This window comes from Cucurbita pepo, chromosome LG12 (genome assembly GCF_002806865.2).
Source record: "Cucurbita pepo subsp. pepo cultivar mu-cu-16 chromosome LG12, ASM280686v2, whole genome shotgun sequence".
Lineage (NCBI taxonomy): Eukaryota > Viridiplantae > Streptophyta > Magnoliopsida > Cucurbitales > Cucurbitaceae > Cucurbita > Cucurbita pepo.
In genome coordinates, this window is record NC_036649.1 from 2,149,863 (window position 1) to 2,172,169 (window position 22,307).

At 34.5% G+C, this 22,307-nt stretch overlaps 3 protein-coding genes across 5 annotated transcripts; all 3 read left to right on the forward strand.

Moving 5' to 3' along the window:
* Nucleotides 1-364: 364 nt before the first annotated feature.
* On the forward strand, nt 365-2,781 carry LOC111807114 (probable enoyl-CoA hydratase 1, peroxisomal). Its single transcript, XM_023692692.1, has 3 exons — nt 365-1,049; nt 1,212-1,494; nt 2,444-2,781. The coding sequence occupies exons 1-3, from the start codon at nt 640-642 to the stop codon at nt 2,543-2,545; spliced, it is 795 nt and encodes a 264-aa protein (XP_023548460.1). The 5' UTR covers nt 365-639; the 3' UTR covers nt 2,546-2,781.
* A 2,888-nt stretch (nt 2,782-5,669) lies between these two features.
* LOC111807115 (probable protein phosphatase 2C 42) lies at nt 5,670-10,788 on the forward strand. Its single transcript, XM_023692693.1, has 4 exons — nt 5,670-6,277; nt 7,339-7,700; nt 8,693-8,929; nt 10,038-10,788. The coding sequence occupies exons 1-4, from the start codon at nt 5,959-5,961 to the stop codon at nt 10,251-10,253; spliced, it is 1,134 nt and encodes a 377-aa protein (XP_023548461.1). The 5' UTR covers nt 5,670-5,958; the 3' UTR covers nt 10,254-10,788.
* A 4,823-nt stretch (nt 10,789-15,611) lies between these two features.
* LOC111807117 lies at nt 15,612-17,607 on the forward strand. Of its 3 annotated transcripts, none has more exons than XR_002816908.1 (4): nt 15,612-15,735; nt 15,815-15,938; nt 16,241-16,712; nt 17,319-17,607. XR_002816908.1 is itself a non-coding variant. In XM_023692695.1 (4 exons), the coding sequence occupies exons 1-3, from the start codon at nt 15,658-15,660 to the stop codon at nt 16,688-16,690; spliced, it is 600 nt and encodes a 199-aa protein (XP_023548463.1). In that variant the 5' UTR covers nt 15,612-15,657; the 3' UTR covers nt 16,691-16,712; nt 17,319-17,607. The 3 variants fall into 3 exon arrangements, 1 of the variants encoding a protein (XP_023548463.1); XM_023692695.1 differs by having other exon boundaries at nt 15,867-15,938; XR_002816909.1 differs by lacking the exons at nt 15,612-15,735; nt 15,815-15,938 and adding an exon at nt 16,028-16,168.
* The last annotated feature ends 4,700 nt before the right edge of the window (nt 17,608-22,307 follow it).

Sequence of the window (22,307 nt, forward strand, 5' to 3'; positions counted from 1 at the left end):
TGTAGAACGAGCTCAAGCCCAAGCCTAACCCAAATCACACAGTACACCGAGCCCAAGACCAACTCAAAGCATACTGTAGAACGAGCTCAAGCCCAAGACCAACCCAGATAACACAGTAGACCGAGCCCAAGCTCAAAGCACACTGTAGAACGAGCTCAAGCCCATTTTTCCAACCCAAAGCACACAGTAGAACGAACCCAAGCCCAACCCAAAGCATACAGTAGAACGAGCCCAGGCCCAAGCCCAACCCAATCTTATCATTTGCTCAAGTTTTCAATGGATAAACTTCTACATTTATGATAAACAAAAGTCAAACTCACGTAGTTGAAATCATTATTTGTACCAATGAATTCAATTGTAACTCATTTTTCATTAATGGCTACGAACTTATGAAACTAATAATTTTTCTAATCTTCAAATATTTGATCGATTTTTACCTGACTGGATTTATGTGGAGAATTTCCCGAACAGATAAGTCATATGGGTGAAATTTATCCTTTGTTCATGATTTGCTCGTTTTCCAATACGCAATCTTGCAAGAACTACCCCATGCCTACTTTTTTATTCAATCTCCACTCCCCAATTTGATCACGCCGACTTCCACTTTCTGCTGTATTCGCTCCTGATTTCTTGGCCGGAATGGATCGATCATCGCCGGAAAAGCTCATCCTCGTCAACCGGGAACCAAACGGGATCGCATTCGTTACGATCAACCGACCGAAGTCGTTGAATTCGTTAACGAGAGCGATGATGGCAGATTTGGCTCAGGCGTTTAAGAGCTTGGACCGCGACGAGTCCGTGCGAGTTATCGTGCTCTCTGGATCAGGCCGAGCCTTCTGTTCCGGTGTAGACCTTACTGCGGCGGAGGATGTTTTCAAAGGAGATGTGAAGGATGTTGAAGCCGATCCGGTTGTGCAGATGGAACGCTGCCGGAAGCCGATAATCGGAGCGGTTGCAGGTTTCGCCATCACCGCTGGATTTGAGATCGCCTTGGCTTGCGACATACTCATAGCTGCCAAAGGAGCTAAGTTCATCGATACTCATGCTAGGTTTGTTATTTTCCGACTCAATTTTTTTGTAATCTCGAGTGATTCTTGCTGCTAGGAATAGGATAAACACGGATTTAGGATCAATAAACCAAGTAATTTTCTGAAATCTCCTGCCAATTCTGTTCTGTTGAAACTCCGAATTTCTGGAAAATTTCGTGATAGGTTTGGGATATTTCCTTCGTGGGGATTATCTCAGAAACTCCCGAGGATCATCGGAGTTAGCAAAGCTCGTGAAGTATCCTTAACGGCGATGCCTCTAACTGCAGAGGAAGCCGAGAGGAAGGGTTTGGTGAATCACGTGGTCGACGGAGGTGAATTGTTGAAGAAAACTCGAGAGATTGCGGAGGCCATCTTGAAGAACAATCAGGATTTGGTGTTGAGATACAAGTCCGTCATTAACGATGGCCTGAAGCTGGATCTTGGCCATGCTCTTGCGCTGGAGAAGGTAATTTCCTTGACAAAATTCATATTCCAAATCTGTTGATCATTGAACCTTGAAAATTGTGTTCTTATTTCTGTTAAACTCGAGTTTCTCTTCGAATTTTTGTGCCAATAACTGTCTGGGGATGATTTTTTAAGTACTTTTTGGATGAACAAAGCTTGTGTAGTAGCATCCTGCAACTAGGGATGTCCAATGTTCATTTACACCATGGGGAATTGCTCCGAATGGGGTTTTCCTCTTTACACAGGAAATGGGGAAGGAGGAGCAGGGAGAATTTTCAAAGAATATTCATCGTCCCCGCTCTTGTTCCCGTCCTTGCCTCGAATGGAGTTTCCTCCCTACACAGGAAGTTGGGAAGGAGGAGCGGGGGGAATTTTCGAAGAATATTCGTTGTCCCCGCTCTCGTTCCCGTCCTCGCCCCGAATGGGGTTTCCTCTTTACACAGGAAGTGGGGAAGGAGGAGGAAGTTGGTTTTTAGTGTTCGGTGGTGTTCGACATAGGGGAGAACATCCAAGCCGTGGAATTCACACGAAAGGGAACAAGGAATGATCAACGAAAAAAGTGCTCTCTAAACGTGAAAGTTTTCCTACTGGGAAAGTCTTCCTCGACACGAAGTTCCTTACCCTTCCAGTTTCACTTTCTTCCCTTGTTTCCGCTACTCTTGTTCCCGTCCTTGCCCGTTTCTTTTATCTAAAAAAGTGCTCTCTAAACGTGAAAGTTTTCCTACTGGGAAAGTCTTCCTCGACACGAAGTTCCTTACCCTTCCAGTTTCACTTTCTTCCCTTGTTTCCGCTACTCTTGTTCCCGTCCTTGCCCGTTTCTTTTATCTAAATGGAGAATAATTCTTGACGAGGAATCCTCATCCCAATCCAAAACTTTGCGGGGATGGAAACGAAGCATTTCTACCTATACAACTGACTGTTTGTTTTGTTTGTTTGTTTTGTTGATGCAGGAGAGAGGTCATGCATATTACAATGGAATGACCAAAGAGCAATTCAAGAAAATGCAGGAATTCATAGCTGGTCGGAGCTCCAAGAAGCCTTCCAAGTTATAAGTCTAAACGATGTAGCTTACTGTCTGTTTCTACACTGCAACAATAATAAGAAGAACTTGCCTCCTAAACGGTCAGTGGATTCTTCCCTACTTTTATTCACTTGTAATTTGATTTTAGTGGATCAGAGATAAAAATGACTGTTTTGAGAAGAATTCAGGCTGGTTTCTGAGCAATAAATGTTGGGTATTTTATGGATAATGGCTGAATATGAACTCATTGGATGGCAGTTTATGGTTGATTTGATATCACATTGAAAGGGTAAATTACAAGTAACAATTATTTGTGAAGGAAAAGTCCATAAGACTTTCAAAAGAAGCAAGACACGAAGCGGTACGCCAACGAGGATGTTCGGCTTCTTCTAAGGGTGGATGTTGAGATCCCACGTCGATTGGCCAGACACTTGGCGGTGTGCCAACGAGGACGTTGGACCCCTAAGAGGGGTGGATGGATTGTGAGATCCCACATCGGTCGGCCAGACACCGAGCGCTAAGCCAACAAGGACGTTGGGCCCCCAAAATGGGTGGAATTGTGAGATCTCATGTGTTGGTTGGAGAGGAGAACAAAACATTTCTTATAAGGGTGTGAAAATCTCTCTCTAACCTTTAATACCTTTAGCGGAAAGTTCAAAAAGGACAATACCGACTATTGGTGGGCTTGGGTTATTACATGAAAGCATTAACCCGCTGATATGTCTTTGAGTTTAGTCAGCAAATAACCCGAACCCGTTGAGTAGCAATGAAATTAAACCACAATTGAAAGAGAATGACTCGCCATACTGTATAGAAGTTTCTACTAGATTAGGCAAAAAAAAAAAAAACCTTCTACGTGGACCACTAGGCCTTGCAAAAGCAGGGGCATTGTTGGTCGTGCATGTAAGACAACGTTGTTGGGTATGTGAAGACGTGTCTCCAACAAGACAAGGTCACAGACTCTTATTGGGCCCAAATACTATTCTTTTAGCCCAAATAAAATGATTAGATGGGCCAAGAGGCCCAAGTCACAACCATAAAACTGACCCATACATGATAATGTTTGGAAAAATAGCACACATTTTGTGTATGGAGTAAAACAAATTATTATTTTCTGACCCATTATTTTCAGCTTTAATTGATAATAATTCTTGTTTCTTAATTAAATATTGAAATTCTTAGTTAAAATTTAAAAAAAAAAAAAAAAGAAAAAAAAAGTCATATTGAAATTGTTTTTAGAAAATATATAATAAAATAAAGAAATTAAGTCGCATTTATAAGCTTAATAATCTGTTTAGAATACCTTCTGTCTTAAACATTTTTATAAGTATTTTTAATAAATTTATTTTATTATCTTACATAAAAAAAAATACTTTAAATAATAAATTATTTTGATATATATATATATATTTGTTAATCATTTAAAATTTATTTTTTTGATAAACTGTCTCGCTTTAAATAAATTTGTTCAAATTTATTTTATTTATTTAAAAATTAAAAAGCACTTCAAGTTTTGGTTGAAATAAAACCTTAAAATTTTCATTAAAAAAATGTTGAATTAATATGATTTTATTTATTTATTTATTTATTATGATTATTGTTTATTTATTAATTATAGTTTAAAAGATGGATGTGAAATGTGGGGGGACTAAATGCAATAAATTAAATTAAAATGAAGTCAATATTAAATAATGGCCCATCATATCTAAGTTTCTATAATTAATAAATCAATTTATTAGTTGAAAAGGGCTTTTAATCCACCAATAATTACTATAATTAAATAATCATTCAAATTGGTTGAAAATTCTATAATAATTTTAAGCAACAAAAGATATAACAACCATAATTATTTAATTTATTTCAACAGATTATTACACAAAATGAATTAAAATCCAATTATTTAATTGTTTTATTTAAATTAACCACATATAAGTTGGTCTATTTCTTTTATGGTAAGGATCCACTAATTTTTCAAGCTATTTAAAGTAACAATTTCAAGGCTCAATAATTATTATTAATCTTTTAGATTTTAATGCAACGTGGATGAATCCATAAAATTGATTTGAAAATCTCAGGTCGTAATCATAATAATAAGTAAATTCACGAACCAAATAAGAAATTTTTAATTATTTAATCTGAGGGCAGATGTGTGAATTAGTAAAATTATATTTAAGTTAACGAGTAAATGTATTTTTAAATTTAAAAAAAAATTGTTTTGAAGGGTATTAACGTAATTTGTTAAATTTGAGGGTATTTTGAAACACCATAAAATAAATATTTTTAGTTTAGAGTTTTTTTTTTTTAAATAAAATACAAAATTTATCATAAAAGTATACGGAATAAAATGGTATTGGGCCGATGATTTATGGGCCAAGCCCATCTTGGCTGAAGGACAACAGAGAAAGCCCAGCCCAGGAAGAGAAAACGTGTAATGTGTAGAACGTATGAGCAGGTAGAGAGAGAGAGAGAAAACGCGGCTGACTTTTAGCTGTTTTTCCTTTTCTGAAAAAACAAGAAAGACAAAATAATAATAATAATAATACCTTTAATAATTTCCAATACGCGCAAAATCTAAAAAAGAAAACTATAAATAAATTATACGAGTAGAACGAAATATTTGAAAAACTTCTTTTTAGTAGACGTGTCTTAAAAACATTGAAAGGAAGCCCACTTGATAGACTCTTACAGATCTCACAATCCATTCCTCTTCCGGTCCCGACGTCCTCGTTGACACTCATCTCCCATCTCCCTCTCCAATCGATATGGGATCTCACAATCCACTTCTTTTGGGGTTCAGTGTTCTCGCTGACACTCGTCCAGTGTCCACCTTCCTTCGAGGCTCAGCGTCCTCGTGATGTGGTATCTCACAGACTCGACTCTTTTATCTACCTTCCGACCCCTCGCTCTTCTTTTGTATCGTTGCATCAATTGGCTCGACTTTCCCAAATGCTCACCACCGACCCTTCTATTGTCCATATTTAGATTTTTTTTTGTATCGTTTTGGTCGTCATGGTCAACGCGGGAGAAAGAAATGAATAAATGAATGTTTATGGGAAAATGTTGTTATTATTTTGTAATTAAACAATTTTTTTTTAGTATATACCTTAAAATATGGAAAAATAAAAAATAAAAATAAATAAATAATGGTGAGAGAAGACATTGACAATAACAGACTCAAGAGAGGGATTCCCCACAGCACCTTCTTCCCCACAAGAGAATGAGGAGAAGACCTTCTGTGTTCCTCTACTACCGAACACAAATCTTCAACTCCCCTCCGTCTTCCTTCCCTTCACGCCTTAATCTTTCCTTTCTCTGATTTTCTAGGGTTCCATTTTTGTTTTCTTCCCCTTCTCCCCACTGGGATTTCTTCTTCTTTGCATTCACAATCCCCCCAAGAAGGTTCTAGGGTTCTTACTTCCGGGTTTTCATTACTAGAGATGTGGGATGCTCCGGGGATTGATGAATCTGCTCTCCCTTTGCTGGAAGCCGTTCGGGCATGCTACTGAGAATTTGAGCTCTGTTGGAGTAATTGGAACCACTTGTGGTGGTAAAGATACTAAGGATAGCTTGCTCTGGTTCTATGATTATGGTAAGTATGCTTCCGGTGAATTTTCCATGGCTGTTGTACAGGCCAACCAAGTGCTTGAAGACCAGAGCCAGATTGAATCTGGTCCTTTTGGCACTTTCGTCGGAATCTACGATGGCCATGGCGGCCCCGATGCTGCTCGATATGTCTGCGATAATTTGTTTAGGCGTTTCCAAGGTTCGTGTCATTTTTCAGTTCTCTTATTTTCTGTAAGTCTTGTGTACTGTTTTTAATTACTTATCATCATTCTTCCTCTTCTCCTGTTGTTTTCAACGCCTCGTGTATCTTTTTCTGTTGGATGTTTGCCTTTTGATTTGTTGCTTATTTATTAATCATTGTCACTACTGTTACTGATCCTTAGATCCATTTTGTTTTTCTTTTTTATTTGATTGTGGATTTTACTTTTTGCGTTTTTTCCATTCGAATGATTTACACTTCGCGCTTGGTTGCTGTTCTTCAGTTAAGAGTAGATTGAAGCTTAGCAACAGTTGATCGTGGATTTTACTTTTTGCGTTTTTTCCATTCAAATGATATACACTTCGCGCTTGGTTGCTGTTCTTCAGTTAAGAGTAGATTGTAGCTTAGCAACAGTTGATCGTGGATTTTAATTTTTGCGTTTTTCCCATTGAAATGAAATTCTCTTTGCGCTTGGTTGCTGTTCTTCAGTTAAGAGTAGATTGTAGCTTAGCAACAGTTGATCGTGGATTTTAATTTTTGCGTTTTTCCCATTGAAATGAAATACTCCTTGCGCTTGGTTGCTGTTCTTCAGTTAAGAGTAGATTGTAGCTTCGCAACAGTTGATCGTGGATTTTAATTTTTGCGTTTTTCCCATTGAAATGAAATACTCCTTGCGCTTGGTTGCTGTTCTTCAGTTAAGAGTAGATTGTAGCTTATGCAGTTGAAGGAGATAGAGATTGCTAAATAGAATGGAATTATGTATTGGGTTTTGGTTTATACATGTTTACTCCGATGGCTGATGATTTACAACTTCGTTCGATGTTTTGAGTACATAGTCTAAAAATTTTATGCATATTGTTTCCAAGTAACCCTCGTCGTTATGTTCCTTTGATTATTCGTGAGTTGTACTTTACTTTTTCAATATTGAAAGGAAAAAAACTGAATTTGGAAAAACTGAAATATGTTCCTGAATGTCACAAATTTTCTTTTTGATTGCTTCCCTCTTGAATAAAATGGGTTGGTTGACAGTCTTGTTTACTTCCCTGATGATTCAATTGCAGATGAACAACGAGGAGTTGTGACTCGTGAAACCATTCTGAATGCTTTTCGTCAAACAGAGGAAGGGTTCACAGCCGTTGTGTCAGACTTGTGGAATACTCGACCCCAGATAGCAACAGTTGGGACATGCTGTCTAGTAGGGGTGATACATGAGCAGACACTCTACATTGCAAGTCTAGGAGATTCTCGTGCGGTGTTAGGGAAGAAAGTTGGCAACACTGGGGAGATTGCTGCCATTCAGTTATCAACAGAGCATAATGCAAATCTTGAGGATATCAGGCAAGAATTAAGAGACATGCATCCCAATGATCCTCAAATTGTGGTTCAAAGGCATGGAGTTTGGAGAGTGAAAGGAATTATACAGGTAAAATTAACTGTTATGGTGTTATTAGATTGCAATTCTTAGGTATATCTAGCCTACAACTTTAGGAACTGTTTTCCTGTCTTGTAGCATACTTATCTTCATATGATTGCTCGTATAAGATGATTTAAATTTTAGATTATGTACCATAAAAGGGTGAAGATGTTGCAATGTTTTCCGCCGAGTCTGTTGAGCTTCTCTTATTTGAGTGAATAGTGGCCATATTTCAGAATTCTAGCTATTTCTCGAAACTGTCAAAACGTCCATCCTGCTACATCGTTGACTTTGATTTTAGAAGCGTGGTTCTGGACTAGTGCCTTAAAATAAAATAAAATTACCATATTTTTGAAGGCTGTAGTCTAAGTTTTTCCTGTCGTCGAAGCTGAAATTTTGTTTGTTTTTCACTGAAGTGCATCTTCCTGGTACTGGATTAGTTATTTCATTGGTGTAATTCTTATTGATGTTATTTCTTTAGATAGATGGGGGAAATTGTTTCCTGTAATTTACTGTATTCAAGACTAACCATAATGCATCTTTCTCCATTAATTGTTGGTAGAACAAAGTTGCGTCTGAAACACCATATCTCTATAGGCATACGGTCGAGTTTTTCTTTACGTTCAAGCTGAAATCCAGTTTATTTGTCACTGCCATCCATTTATGTGGTACTTGTTATAGTTATTTCATTGGTGTAATTCTTACTGATTTATCCTTTTAGATAGATGTGGGAAATTGTTTACTGTAATCTACTGTTCATGAAGAAGAACCAAAAACGTTGCTGCTTCCTTTACCGTAATAATTACTCGCTCGAGTCTTACATGTGGTTCTAGTAGGTCGAGAGAGCGCTCTTTGCAGTCCTCTGCTATCTGTTTACTTGAGTTCAATTTCTTAACTGGCTTTTTTCTGCAAAACCCTTTATTTTCTCATTATTTTTAATTCATTTTTATCTGTTTGGATAATGGTTATATGTTCTAACTTTGTGATGATATCTCATGCAGGTTTCTAGATCCATTGGCGATGTGTATATGAAACATGCTCAGTATAATAATGAAAGAATCAATGCTAAATTTAGGCTTCCGGAACCAATAAATAAGCCTATATTGACTGCTGAACCTACTATTATTGCTCATCCTCTTCACCAAAATGATTCGTTTCTCATATTTGCATCCGATGGACTTTGGGAACACCTAACCAATGAAAAAGCTGTGGAGATTGTCCATAATCATCCACGTGCGGTAAGTTTCCCTCCACTTTCAGTTCTTTAGTTACTTTCATATTTAAGCCTTCAAGTTTGTATCTATTTGGTCGTTTTGATCTTTAACTCTAAAAGGGTATCTTATGGGTAGTTTTCTTAGAGCCTCTTTGGTAGCTATTTGGTTTTTGGTTTAAAATTTCTGAAAATTATAGCTTATAAACACTACTACTACTACCTATATTATGTTTGTTCTATTATCCACTTTCTACTAATGTCTTAGCATTCAAAGGTGAAAACTAGTGTAAGATGGAACTTTGGAGGAAGCGAAGTATAAATTTTAAAAATAGAATACTAAAAACGAGATACTTTCATGTTATGTTTATGTGGTCATCGAATTTTTAAAAGTGTCTACTTCATGAAACATTGATGGGTGTTAGACGAACACGACTCTCCACAATGGTATAATATTGTCCACTTTGAGCATAAGCTCTCGTGACTTTGCTTTGGGCTTCCCCAAAAGGCCTCATACCAATGGAGTTAGTATTCCTCACTTATAAACCCATGATCCTTCCCTAAATTAGCCGATGTGGGACTTTCATAATCCAGGCTGGACTCCTTTGGAGTCTTAGTCATTTTTCTGACTTCGAGGAGGCTTGGCTCCTTTTTTCTTTTTGGAGTTCTTTGTTCGATATTTGAGGATTTACCAATCTATTGGCACGACTAAGTTTAGGGCATGGCTCTGATACCATGTTAGACGAACACGACTCTCCACAATAGTATGATATTGTCCCATAATCTCTCATGGCTTTGCTTTGGGCTTCTCCAAAAGGCCTCATACCAATGGAGTTAGTATTCCTCATTTATAAACCCATGATCATTCCTTAAATTAGCCGATGTGGGACTTTCATCATCCAACAATGGGTTGATCTTATCGTAAGGTGTTATGAGATATCATCTTTCTTTTCCTTTCCCATTGGGTTTTGTTTGCCTCAACGAGAGGTTGTTTTTGTTGTGGTAAACATGATGCTTTAGGTTCTGAGTTTCTACCCATCTGCAAACATGTTGGTTTCTTGTAAGGTTTTTCTGATGTGCACATTGCAATACGAAATACATTTGATTTGGTCCTCCTTGCTATTTGCTTGATGCAGGGAAGCGCGAAAAGGCTCATGAAGGCAGCCCTTCAAGAAGCAGCTAGAAAACGAGAGATGCGATATTCAGATCTCCGAAAGATCGATAAGAAGGTTCGGCGTCATTTTCACGATGACATTAGTGTTATTGTTTTATTTTTCAACCACGACCTCATATCCACAAGCAATGTCCTCCTAGATCAGCCATTATCAGTAAGAAGTGCTCTTGATCATTGATTAAAATTTTTGTTTCTAAATATTAATAAACAGATAGAAAAAAAAAAAAACGAGCCAAATTACAAAAAATACCCTTTAATTTTTCTCATTGTTTCAAAACTACCCATTTTCTTTCAATAGTTATCAACTTATCCTCGACCTTTCGTAAATGTTTCATGACATCTTTTGGAGTAGAAATCCTTTAAAACGTGCCACAAATTTTTACTCCAAAAGTAGTTTTGAAGCATTTATGAAATATAAGGATAACGTAGCAACTTTTGAAACAATAGGGGTAGTTTTTAAACGAGCGAGATTGTGGAGTACTTTTTATAATTTAGTCAGAAAAAGAAAAATAAAAAACCCATGTAATTTTCACATTAGATACAATCCCATTCCATGATAGAGAGGTTTACTGATAGGAAGAAACATATTGTGTAACTCATTGCCAAATATTACACTGCAGCAGACCCTTGTAGAACCCGGATTAGATATTAAAGCTCATCTGTGCTGTTCTTTGCATTCAAGTACAAATTTCAGTAACCCATTTTTTCTGATATTCACTTGTGTTTCTGTGTGTATTCAAGCTTATTTGTTATTGAATTTAAAGATGGGAAATTTCTTTTAGGGGTAATCTTTGTTATGTTCGTAGGGCGTATAAGCTTTTAAGCTTTTAATGTTGTGTCGTATAGGTCTCCATTTTTAAGAACATGTCTATTAGGTCGATGAAAACTCAATTTTGTGTACATTAGGTTCGTAAATTTACAGAAAATGTTGGAAAATCATGAATTCAGAGGCTTATCGGGGTTTCACTTCAAACGGGCGTACTAATTTTTTTTATTTTTTTTACAAAGTTTTTAAATGTTAATGTTTTTTTTTAAAGGTCTCAAGGTATTAATGATTTTTTTTTTAAAAGTTTTAAGGGTATTTTTGAAACTAATAGATTATTTTTTAGATTATTTTTTAAAGGTTTAAGATATTATTAGAATTTTAAAAATTTTAAAGTTATTTTTATTAATTTAGGGGATATTTTTTAATATTTACTAATTAAATATAAACAAATTAGATTGATAATTAGAAATATATATATATATATATATATATCCTAGGTCTTCCCGTTCAATGTTTTGAGGCAAAAGATTAGATTACAAACTTGAAAAAAAAAATGATTGAGTTTCACATCCAGATCATAAATGTTTGGAATCCGCCGTGATCCAATGAGAATGGATAAGAGGCTCGTGGGATTGACGTGAGATCTACTCTTTTTCCTATTCAAAGATCAGTCTTTTGTCTGTGTTATATATATATATATATATATATATNGCAGTTAACTAATTAGAACTTAGAGATAAACTATCGGCCATTAGAAGTCTTCAAAATTTGTTCCTATTAGAGAAAATTATATTAAAAAGGATGAAGAACTGGGAGGACTAGGACTCATGAAGCAAAAAAGGTTACAAATACATCTCTTTCATAGCCATAATTTTTTTTTTTTTTTTTTTTTTTCTTCTTAGGGGTATCACATATTGTTTATTATTATTTTTGTCTTATTGTCTAAAATTAAAATTTTAATAAGTGATTGTATTTAAAGAGAATTATTATTATTTTTAATAATGTTGAATAAACAAATACAATTGCTTCCTATGTTTATTTAAGATATTGGTTGATAATGCGCTACAGCTTTGATTGGATAATTATGTATTTGTAATAATCCTTTGATTTAATATGTATATGTATATATTATTTTAATGAATTTAATTCCTCTAGATGGCGATAGTATTGCAAGTTGCATTTCTATAAAAATACACGCGTGCACATGATTTGATTACTTAATTAATCAATGCTCAAGTGGTAGCACCATTTCTTATCCATTCCATAAATAGATGATATTTTGTTACATTTTTATGTTTATTATTTTCGATATGTATTCTTTTATTTGAAACCGAAAGGTTACGTTTACTAAAAAAAAGTCGATTTGACTACCGAATTTGAGTTCCGCTATTGTTTTGACAAAACTTAAGCTACGAGTTCATTCATACGACTCAATGAATTGATATTTCAAAACCCAGCTAGCTCAAACTTGAACCGACGACAGTTTTCGTCTTTGTAACGACTCTTACCTAGGATTCAAACTCCAAATTTGGCACCTGATGGTCCCGGCATTCCCCTCCGATATGGTCACATTACCCACTTTTTGCTTCTTAAAAGTAAAGACCGTCCTTCACTCACATGCATCATAGAAAAATTTCGAGAAGTAATTCGAAATTCAGATGACTCCGACATTCCCCTGCATCCTTATGAAAATGACTCTCCACAATAATATGATATTGTCCACTTTGAGTATAAGCTCGGATGACTTTGCTTTGAACTTCCTCAAAAGGTCTCAAGCCAATGAACACCGTATTATTTGATTATAAACTCATGATTATTCCCTAAATTAGCAGATGTGGGACTTTCATCATCCAACCCCTCCCCTCGAACAAAGTATGTCTCTCCTTAATCGAGGCTCGACCCCTTTTCTTTTGGAGTCATTTGTTTGACATTTGAGGATTTACTAATCTATTGGTACGACGAAGTTTAGGATATGACTCCGATACTAAGAGTAAAAACTATTCTCACCTATACTTTTGAAAATTTTGAGATCAAATAGATATAATATATTTAAAGTTGAGATACTAAACGTCTAATTTAACCTAATTTAATTTATAATTAACACTAAAAATGAATCTTAAATCATTATAAACTCGAACTATATTTTATTAATAACAAGATTATTACCAACTTTATATAGTAATTAATAATCCTCCCTTCATAGAACTACAAGCCAAATCATATCATATAACACACGACAAGCATCACTCGACAAGTTAATTTTTTCTTTACAGTCGACTACCTGGGATGACGATGACGACGACGATAACGATAATCTTGAATGCTTTTTTAAGGTTCGTATGGTTTGTCACTTGAGAAGTAACGGTGAGTTTCGGTGTCAGAACCCTTTCCGTAATTTTTATAACCTAGATTTTCATCGTCATCGTCTACGTTATTGTTATTGTCGATATTAGTTACAACATCAGCAACAACAACAACAACATCGACATCTTCAGGTCCATGCTCATTTGCACCGCCAATCACTTCCGGAGTTGTTTGGCCACCGAAGCTTCGAGCTAGCTTACGTGCATGCTTCTTCTCAACCACGCCGTGCATCGTAGCGTCCGCCATCACGAGAAGCAACGAGCCAATGAAGAGAAGGAGCTCCTTCTTCATCATAATCACCACAAAAACTGAAAAAAAAAAAAAAAAAAAAAAAAACAGAGCTTAATTTAGATAAATAAAAGCCAAAATTAATGGTTTTAATTAAAAATTACCTTGATATTTGTTTGGTATTTAAGGATATGGCGTGGAGGAGGACAAAAGGAAGCATATATATAAAGGGAAAATTCAAGCCACTGTTTTGGACACGTGTAGAGATATATATGGAGGAATAATAATAAAAATAAATAATATATATATATATATATATATATATATATATATATATATATATATATTTTAAATTAATAAAGATTCATCCGTGTACATATTTGACCTAATTGAGTTGCGTTAAAGTTGACTCGTCATTGCGAGTTATTCTTAGTTATAATGTCAACTTAAGTATAATTCAACTGAGTAACACATTATTCTCTGAGATTTGAATTTTTATCTACACGTAATATTGTTGAACTAAAAAGAAATTAAATCCCGACCATTTGTTATTTCCTCTATGATATTGAATCTGTGACACCCGAGTAAAGGAACAGTACATGAAAGAATCGAGACCACATTTGAAAGAGAGCGATGTAACACGATGAAGGGATTAGATAAGGGGATAGACCACGATGCCCACCAAAGAGATAGTTATGATTAAAGCAATTTCCATTGATTTAAGTTTCAACGTTTTAATAATTAAATCATTTAAATTTTCCGAATTGCAATAATTATGAATATTTTTTTTTTTTTAGATATTAGAGGCTTTTCGCCGTTCCAACAATTATGTCCATTTTTTATGGTTCGATTGCTTATCGATTCAAGTTTTTTCTAATCCATATTTTATAATTTCTTCAGAATTGTTTGCTCATACCACGATGGAATTGTTAGACTATCGTGCGTCTGCCTCCAACTTTCTATTGTGTTTGCTGTTAACTCTCGTTTTATCTTTCTTACGTCGCTGAGCCTTTTTTCTCCTCAATCTACAGACAAAATGTTTCAAAACTTTCAATAATACTTTTAAATTTAAAAAAAAGTCACAAAAAAAAAAAAAATATATATATATTATTCTTAGTTTTGAATATAAACTATTAATACTTTATTTTAAAAATATAAAAAATATATCTGAAATTTAAAATGTTATTAATGCCTTTAAACTATCCTTAAATATCCATAAAAATTTAAAAGTGTTTAAAAATATAAAAAATATATCTGAAATTTAAAATGTTATTAATGCCTTTAAACTATCCTTAAATATCCTTAAATATCCATAAAAATTTAAAAGTAGCATTAAACACTTTTAAATTTTATTTAAAAAAATTATATTGTAGGTTAAATTATATTTGAATTTTTTAAAAAATTTAAAGGTATTAATGAAACTTTTGAAAATTGGAGTATTTTTAAAACTATTTTGAGAGTTCAAGGATATTTTTGAAATAAATTATTAACTGCTTGCATCTAAAATTAATGGTAAGGATATTTAATTTTTTTTTTTTTCAAATTCAAGGATATTTTTTAGATTTAAAAAAAAAAATTAAGGGTATTATTAAAATTTTAAAAAATGTATGAATACTCAGCCCGTGTAGTTATGGGGGCGGGAACGAGGGGTCTGCTGTCCGAGCCAATTGGTCAGACAACGATGACTACACTTATTAGATTAGTATTAGCCTCCTATCCCGAAAGAAAATGGGATAATAGAAAGAACGGAAAGCGCGAGAGCTATAGGATTGGTTTTCCCCGACCGGCAGCTGCTAGATTTCCCTATCTCTCTTAAACTTTCCCCGGTCTTCGGGCCAAGCTGTATGAGGCAGAAACTCGTCTCACGTACGGTTCGGAGGCCGAGCTAAAGTTTAATAATATTTTTAATAATTCATTATATAATTTTTTTTCAAATTATATGATATATAATTTTCAATTCGAAAGTAAAGAAATATAATTAATTTTTTTATACAAAAGTATTGAAGTTTTTTAAAATAATGAATAAAATATTTAATTATATTACTGGAAAAAAAGTGGCAATTAATTTTCAATTTTTAGTCCCTCGTATTAAGAATGCTCCATATAAAAGCAAAAATTTAGTGAGATTGCATACCGTTATTTTATTTGTTTCATATGTTGCACGATATTCATTGGCGCCAAAGATTAGGTTCAGAACGTCCGAAAATTTTCCCGCGATATCAAGATGGAGAAAAGGATGAAAGACTCCCAAACTCCGCAGAGAGATCAAGCGGCAAATCGTAGATCGAGGAAACCTCTGAAGGTATGATTGATTTTTATAGGTTATTCTCAATCGCTGTCATTCTCTAGCTTGATTTCTTGTTCGTTCTGCTTCCTTTAAGATCGCCAAATACTTGACTGCCACATTTTCACTTTTCCGATGATAAAATCCAGCAAAGTTCGAAGCAAGACTTCTCTTCGATTTCTGTTGTCTCAGACGTCAATCAAATTCCAGATATCGATCGAGTAAGTTCCGATTCTATCAGTCCGACTTAACTTTTCATTTCGTTCTTCTATCTATACTTTGTGTTTTCCTGCTTCTTCTGTTTCGTTTATTAGTTGATATCAATTGTTGGAGTAGATTTGTAGTTTATTCATTGATCGAGTTATATTCGTTTTTTTTTCCTCCGTTTATAATCTACTGCGACTGGAGATTCACTTGATGTATTAAACGTATGCTCAAGCGATGAAACGAGGTATATGAGAGATTTATGACCCTGGAATTTGATAGATTTTAAATTTTGCTAAGTTAGTTTCCTCAATTTCAGTGTTTGTTGCATGATGTTAATCCGGCTCTTTCTGCTTGCTGCGGGAGCTCTCTTATCCCCGATCTTTCTCCATCTTCAATTGTCACTTTTGATAATGGACAGCTTGACAAAGTTCCAGTTAATTTTTCTGGATCTAATGATTTGGATGAAAGTAGCGCGGGTTCAGTAGGAGCAGAGATTGCTGTAAATTCTTTAAGTCGTGCTCTAACTCAAGTCCTGCAATCCACGGATGTTGATCATCAGGCCAAGAAGCTTATAGATGCATCCATAAGGATCATTGTAGACGATTTCCTTGCTATACCTCAAGATCGAGACCAGATTTTTCAACTTATTTCTGCCAAAAGTCAAGTTCTCTCTATATCCTTATTCTTGTGGATCATCGTCTTGGCATTAGCTTTCTTTTTCGATTCGGAAGTCAAGAGCTCTTTCATCGGGCCATTGCCAACTTAAACTTGCTGTTCGAGCATCAGAGGTCAGATCTTAATTGATTTTGTCGTAACTTATTACCTTCGAAATTGACTCTGCCTGTTTCATCTTCCTACATAAAAAACCTAAGCTGTGAAAGTTTGTAGTCAAAAGTTAACCGTGCATAACCTCACGGTTAGCGTACTATGATTCAAAGCTATTTGACATTTTCATAAACTTGTGAGTGACCATTTGACTTCGATCTTTAGTAAACCTTTAGCATTACGTTTGACTTCGATCTTTTAGTAAAGCTTTAGCGTTACATTTGACTTCGATCTTTTAGTAAATCTTTAGCATTACATTTGACTTGGATCTTTTAGTAAAACCTTAGCATTACATTTGACTGCTTATTTGTGAGCCTTCACTATCTTATTTGATTAATTAGCGAATATTTAATGTTGTTTTCACTTTGCAAAGATATATTTTTCCTAGAGAATTCAGAGCAATTTGTTTTGAATTCGGAACTATTATGATGCGAGTTAGAGAAGATCCAAACTGCTCTGCATTCTGGAGATGTTGTTCCATCTGATATAGACTCGAGCCTGATTTGTTAATAAACAACGATTTATGATGAGGCTGATTTTTTTTTTTTTTTTTTTTTATATCATTCCAGCATTGTTGCATATCTTTAGCAACTCCTTCCAGGTGCATAATATGCAAATCAAGTATGCTATTAGAAAAAGCTCAACAGAAAACGATGACCTAAACAATGAAATCATATGACTGATTGAAGAGAACATGTCAGTGGTTGGCACAACTCATACTGATAATGACAAAGTTTACTGCCAGCTGAATGTGAGTAAGAATGGGAAGTCTCTATTTACATAACATAAAGGATTGGAATGAAGAACCGGCGCTCAGGTTTGCCTTTGGCGGCTCCATTTTCCCTGAATTAATAAGGTCTTGGATGTCATGTTTCAGCCTTAAACACCGGGTCAGTCTTATGGCCATTTGTCAGGCCTGCCAGGCCGTATGCCCATGGGTGCAGGATTCTTCGAAAAAGCGCGGGCTNTCTCAGTACTGATTCGTATGGAATTAGCACAACCTGGTGATCAAATTCTTGGTGGGAATCATCAACTTTATAATGTTTTGCTATTGCTTTAGGTTTACATACAACTATATTGATCTTTTTGGCAGTGAGTCGAAAGTCTTAGTGAGAAGCCCTCTCCGTGAAGAGCCAAACGGGCGTATGGCCTTGCCATTTAACCTCTCGCATCTTTAATCGGTTTTTTTTTTCTTAGACTCATCAAAACTCGAGACGTGGTAGTAAAAGAAAACGTTTTGGATTTTTCCATAAAAGATATAGATTATAATTAGTTTTTTCAGAAGACAAGCATTTGTTGCATATTTTTGGCATCTCCTTTCTGGTACATCAACTCAAGTATGCTGTTATAAAATGTATTTTATCTACAAAAGACGATGAGCTAAACAATGAAGTCATATGGTTGATTGAAGAGATATGTTAGCGGTTGGCTGGCACACCCTGATACTGGTAACGTCTAGAATAGTGCCAACTGACTGAATATAGTTGGAAAAACGTTTTGGGTTTTTTTATTGAAGAACTGGATTGTAATTAGTTACTGATTCCATCTGGTAACTTGAAATCTGAGTTGATGACTTGTCAGCTACAACCTTGAACATGTCTCTGGTTTGCTCTTTGATTGTGGTTTGATTTGAACTGCAACGACTGGATTTGTTGCACCAAATGAACATTGTTTAAGGTTTTGATACCTATGAATAATGTGGGTCAATCCTAGTTCTCTGAATGGCAGGACATTTACATGTTACCTACTGAATGGTAGATAATGATAAGCTGCTGGTCATTTAGGTGACTAATTCTATTCAGTGGCAAAACTAACATCTTTTAATCAGATGGGGTTTGTTCTCTATCCATGATTGAGTAATTTGGGGTAATTCCCAGGGAATTCTCTTTACAGGAAACGTTGACCATCTACATATGCCTCATTGAAAAGATTCATTCTGTCATAAATAGAAACAGATGGAAAGAAGAAAGAAGTACTTCCAGGGGATTATGTCAATTGCAAAGGAAATCGTGGAAAGAGGTTAGAATAGATCGTTTTGCATTTCATTGTTTTAAATTATTATATATTGTTTTTATTTTCTTTAAATTTTCAATGTTTTCGACATTTATACATGTTTTTTTTTTTTTTTTAAATTATATTCATATTTTAGAAGAGTATGAGACGTTAGTAGCAACTCTAAGTCGTTACAAGTTTACAAAGTTTTGAGTCACTAAGATCTCATACGTTGACATTTTAGCAAGGTCTTATTATTGTTGCTCCTCATGCCTCACCCACCATTTCTTGCTCTTAAGCTTCAACACACAATATGTAGCATCACTATTGCATGAGTTTGTTGTTAGGAATCACGACTCTCTACAATGATATGATATTGTTCAGTTTGAGTATAAGCTCTCATGGTTTTGACTTTAGGCTTCTCCAAAAGGTCTCATATCAATGGAGATAGTATTTCTCACTTATAAATCCATGATCTTCTACTAAATTAACTAACGTGGGACTCACTCTCAATAATTCTCTAAAATTTAGGTAGCTAGCCCACTAAATGGGGAGGCAAATGACAATCAGCCCGTGGGGTCCTCATCAGGCTTTTCTCTGATGCTAACGTGCATTATATACATCTTCCAGACCTACATGCATGCAGCTGCCAGGTATGTGTATAGCTCTCTCACATTCATCTTTAATTGATCATTTCCCCCTCCCCAATGTGATTGGTTTTGACATCTTATTTATGATACTTACTTTTGAATCTATTAATAAACGCTCCAGTCCTCGCTACTTTATTGTGTCTGACACGAAGGGGGCAACCTCTCCTCTAAATCATAATGGCTGTTATAGTAAATTAAACTTTAGCGCTATAATTTAAGGTTTATTTTCGGTGGCTTGTTCTCTTGTGTATTGATTACACATGGTCACAATGATTTCACTAAGAAAGAGGATTAGGTTATATATAATATTCAAGCCTAGAGCGTCATAGCATTATTAGGGCCTATGACATGAAATTTTGTTGGTGGAATGCTGACAACATCACCACCAACAAGATTGGCTCGCCCGAGAGGTGGGGTCTGAAAGCCGAATTGGAGAAAATAGTTAAAATTCCTAATAGTTGACACTCTGGTGTTGTAAAATATGTTCCATTCATATTTGGTTATGTTAGAATCTTTGAACATAAGAGGACAGTGGGGGTAGCTGTTTGAATTATTGTTTTATTCAGTCTGGTCCAAATGTTAGATGGCATGTACTTAGATAGGGTAAAGGGATAGGTTGTAGAAATTTGTTGATTATAAAATAGTTTAATTCATTAATACATTACTATTTTCTTTTCAAGTTGTAATTTTGAGTTTTTACTGTCTCACGTCCGTTAATTTAGGGAATGGTCATAGATTTATAATCTAGGAATATTATCTCTATTGGTATGAAGTCTTTTGGAAAACCCAAAATAAAGTCATGAAAGTTTCCTGAATAATATCATACCATTATTGAGAGTCTTATTCATCTAACCTTGTTATTTATATTATTATTATAATAGTTAATGAGTTATAAAAGGGTGAAGGGTTAGGTTATTGAAAGTTTAAATTACAAATTTAATTTTTTATTTTTGAGATTTGTATTTGTTAGTCTCGAACATTTAAAAGTTTTTAAAGTTTTTAATAGTAGTGTAAATTTTTAGTTGGGTCTAAATATACATATATAAATAGATTATTAAAAATTCAAAATTTTAATACAATAATTTATTTATTAAATAACATTAAAACATTCTAGTAAATTCAATCATGACTAAAATTATAAATTTTTAATGGTATAATCTATAATTTTTAAAAATAATTAATTTGTTAAATATAAATATAAATTTTATAATTTTAAAAGTTAAATACAAATAGATATCGATTTTAAAAATTAAAAACTAAATTTATAATTTAATCTTTAGCACGTATGTATTTGTGTTTTATTTATGAATTTATGTGTTGTATAAATTAGAATGCAACTACAAATTAGTTTAGAAATTAAGATTTATGTGGAATTAAAAAATTTCCAATTAATAAATTGTTAATTAGAGCGAACAAGTAATTATGTGAAGGAAATATGGAGGCAGGGGCATAGCTGTACACACTCCCCATAAAAGTGAGAAAAGTCCAAAAAGCCCACAAAATAATTAAACAAAATAAAACGGAGTTGGAGATAAAAAGACACTGCCAGATAGACGGACCCACATAGCACGTGCACTTTTTAAACTTATTTTCCCTATTTTCTAAAAACTCTCATTATTATTATTATTATTATTTTTTTTTTTAACTCTAAATTTTGTGTTATTTTTAAATTTGTTTTAAATAATGAAATATTAAGAATTAAGAAGTCAAAGGCAGATGGTGATGCTTTGTAGGCCGTGTCACCAATAAATGATCAAACCCATAAATCGTTATCATCTAGATGGGTGGGGGACTAAAGAACTCAAATAAGGACACCTATTAACAATGCAAACAAACGTGTTCAAATAAAAAACAATAATCAACTAACTCTTTTGATTTTTATGTTTCTTTAATTAATTAAAATATTATTATTAGGAGCTGTTCGTCCTATTCATATATTCACGATCAAGAAACACTGAATTCTCTTTTGGATAGGCCCTGAAAGGAAAAGGAATGTTGGAATGCCAACAGGCGTCTATAATTGAATTCACCCGACCCAATAGTACCCCATTTTTGAAACGTCCAGTGTCAAAGTCATTGAATGAGTAAGTCGCCTAACGAACTTTTCCTTTCTCTTCTTTTTCGGGAAATGCCGCTGCTCGAAACAAGGGACAAAAACAAAATCACAAGCTTCTAATAAAAAACGAGCAAGAAAAGGCGAAGCGTTCTCTTGATTGTCCTTTTAAGGTTTTTCTTTTAGGCTTTCTCTCTCGAGATTTTTAAAATGAGTTTAGAAGTTTTCACACCAAATATTTTGTTCTCCTCCCCAATCGACAAAAAATACTAATAAAGGAAGCTTGAGTACGGAAGAGTCTCCATTTCTACCCAAAATAAACAAATATAATAATAATAATAAGAAATCCAGAGTTTATGATAACACAATTTTGTTTTGATTTTAATTAGAAGAACATTTGACGTATTTTTTGAAAGAATTAAATTATATTTTAGTGGAAGTTGTGGAAAGTATATGTTATTTAATTAAAATTGATATGTTACGTAGCCAGTAAGGAATGGAAGCTGATTTTTAGAGGAATGAAGATGAAGGGGGCAAAAAGGCAATCATTCGCTACAGAAATCGCAATACATTAAAGACTCAAAGGTGGCAAAAGGTAAGCTCTGCACTCCCACTCCCACATAATTCGATATGATTTTCAACTTTTTCTGCCATCGACTATGTTGCTTCTTGCTTTACTACAAATCAAGAACTACGAGATCGCCCCTTTCATTCTGGGGTGACGGATGGATCATACCATTCGGGCCTTTTTTTTTTCTTCATACTTTTCTCCGAGGTTTGGAGAAAGCTCCAATCCGTAGGATTTTCTTAATCCTCCCTTCCCGAAAGCGAAAGGAAGAACGTGAAATTCTTTTTCCTTTCTT

Coding starts and splice junctions, on each gene's coding strand:
- LOC111807117 (XM_023692695.1), top strand. CDS start 15,658: ATGGAGAAAAGGATGAAAGACTCCCAAACTCCGCAGAGAGATCAAGCG. Junction 15,736..15,866: donor GATCGAGGAAACCTCTGAAG/GTATGATTGATT, acceptor GATAAAATCCAG/CAAAGTTCGAAGCAAGACTT. Junction 15,939..16,240: donor AAATTCCAGATATCGATCGA/GTAAGTTCCGAT, acceptor CCTCAATTTCAG/TGTTTGTTGCATGATGTTAA.
- LOC111807114 (XM_023692692.1), top strand. CDS start 640: ATGGATCGATCATCGCCGGAAAAGCTCATCCTCGTCAACCGGGAACCA. Junction 1,050..1,211: donor TTCATCGATACTCATGCTAG/GTTTGTTATTTT, acceptor ATTTCGTGATAG/GTTTGGGATATTTCCTTCGT. Junction 1,495..2,443: donor ATGCTCTTGCGCTGGAGAAG/GTAATTTCCTTG, acceptor TTGTTGATGCAG/GAGAGAGGTCATGCATATTA.
- LOC111807115 (XM_023692693.1), top strand. CDS start 5,959: ATGCTCCGGGGATTGATGAATCTGCTCTCCCTTTGCTGGAAGCCGTTC. Junction 7,701..8,692: donor GAGTGAAAGGAATTATACAG/GTAAAATTAACT, acceptor TATCTCATGCAG/GTTTCTAGATCCATTGGCGA. Junction 8,930..10,037: donor TCCATAATCATCCACGTGCG/GTAAGTTTCCCT, acceptor TGCTTGATGCAG/GGAAGCGCGAAAAGGCTCAT.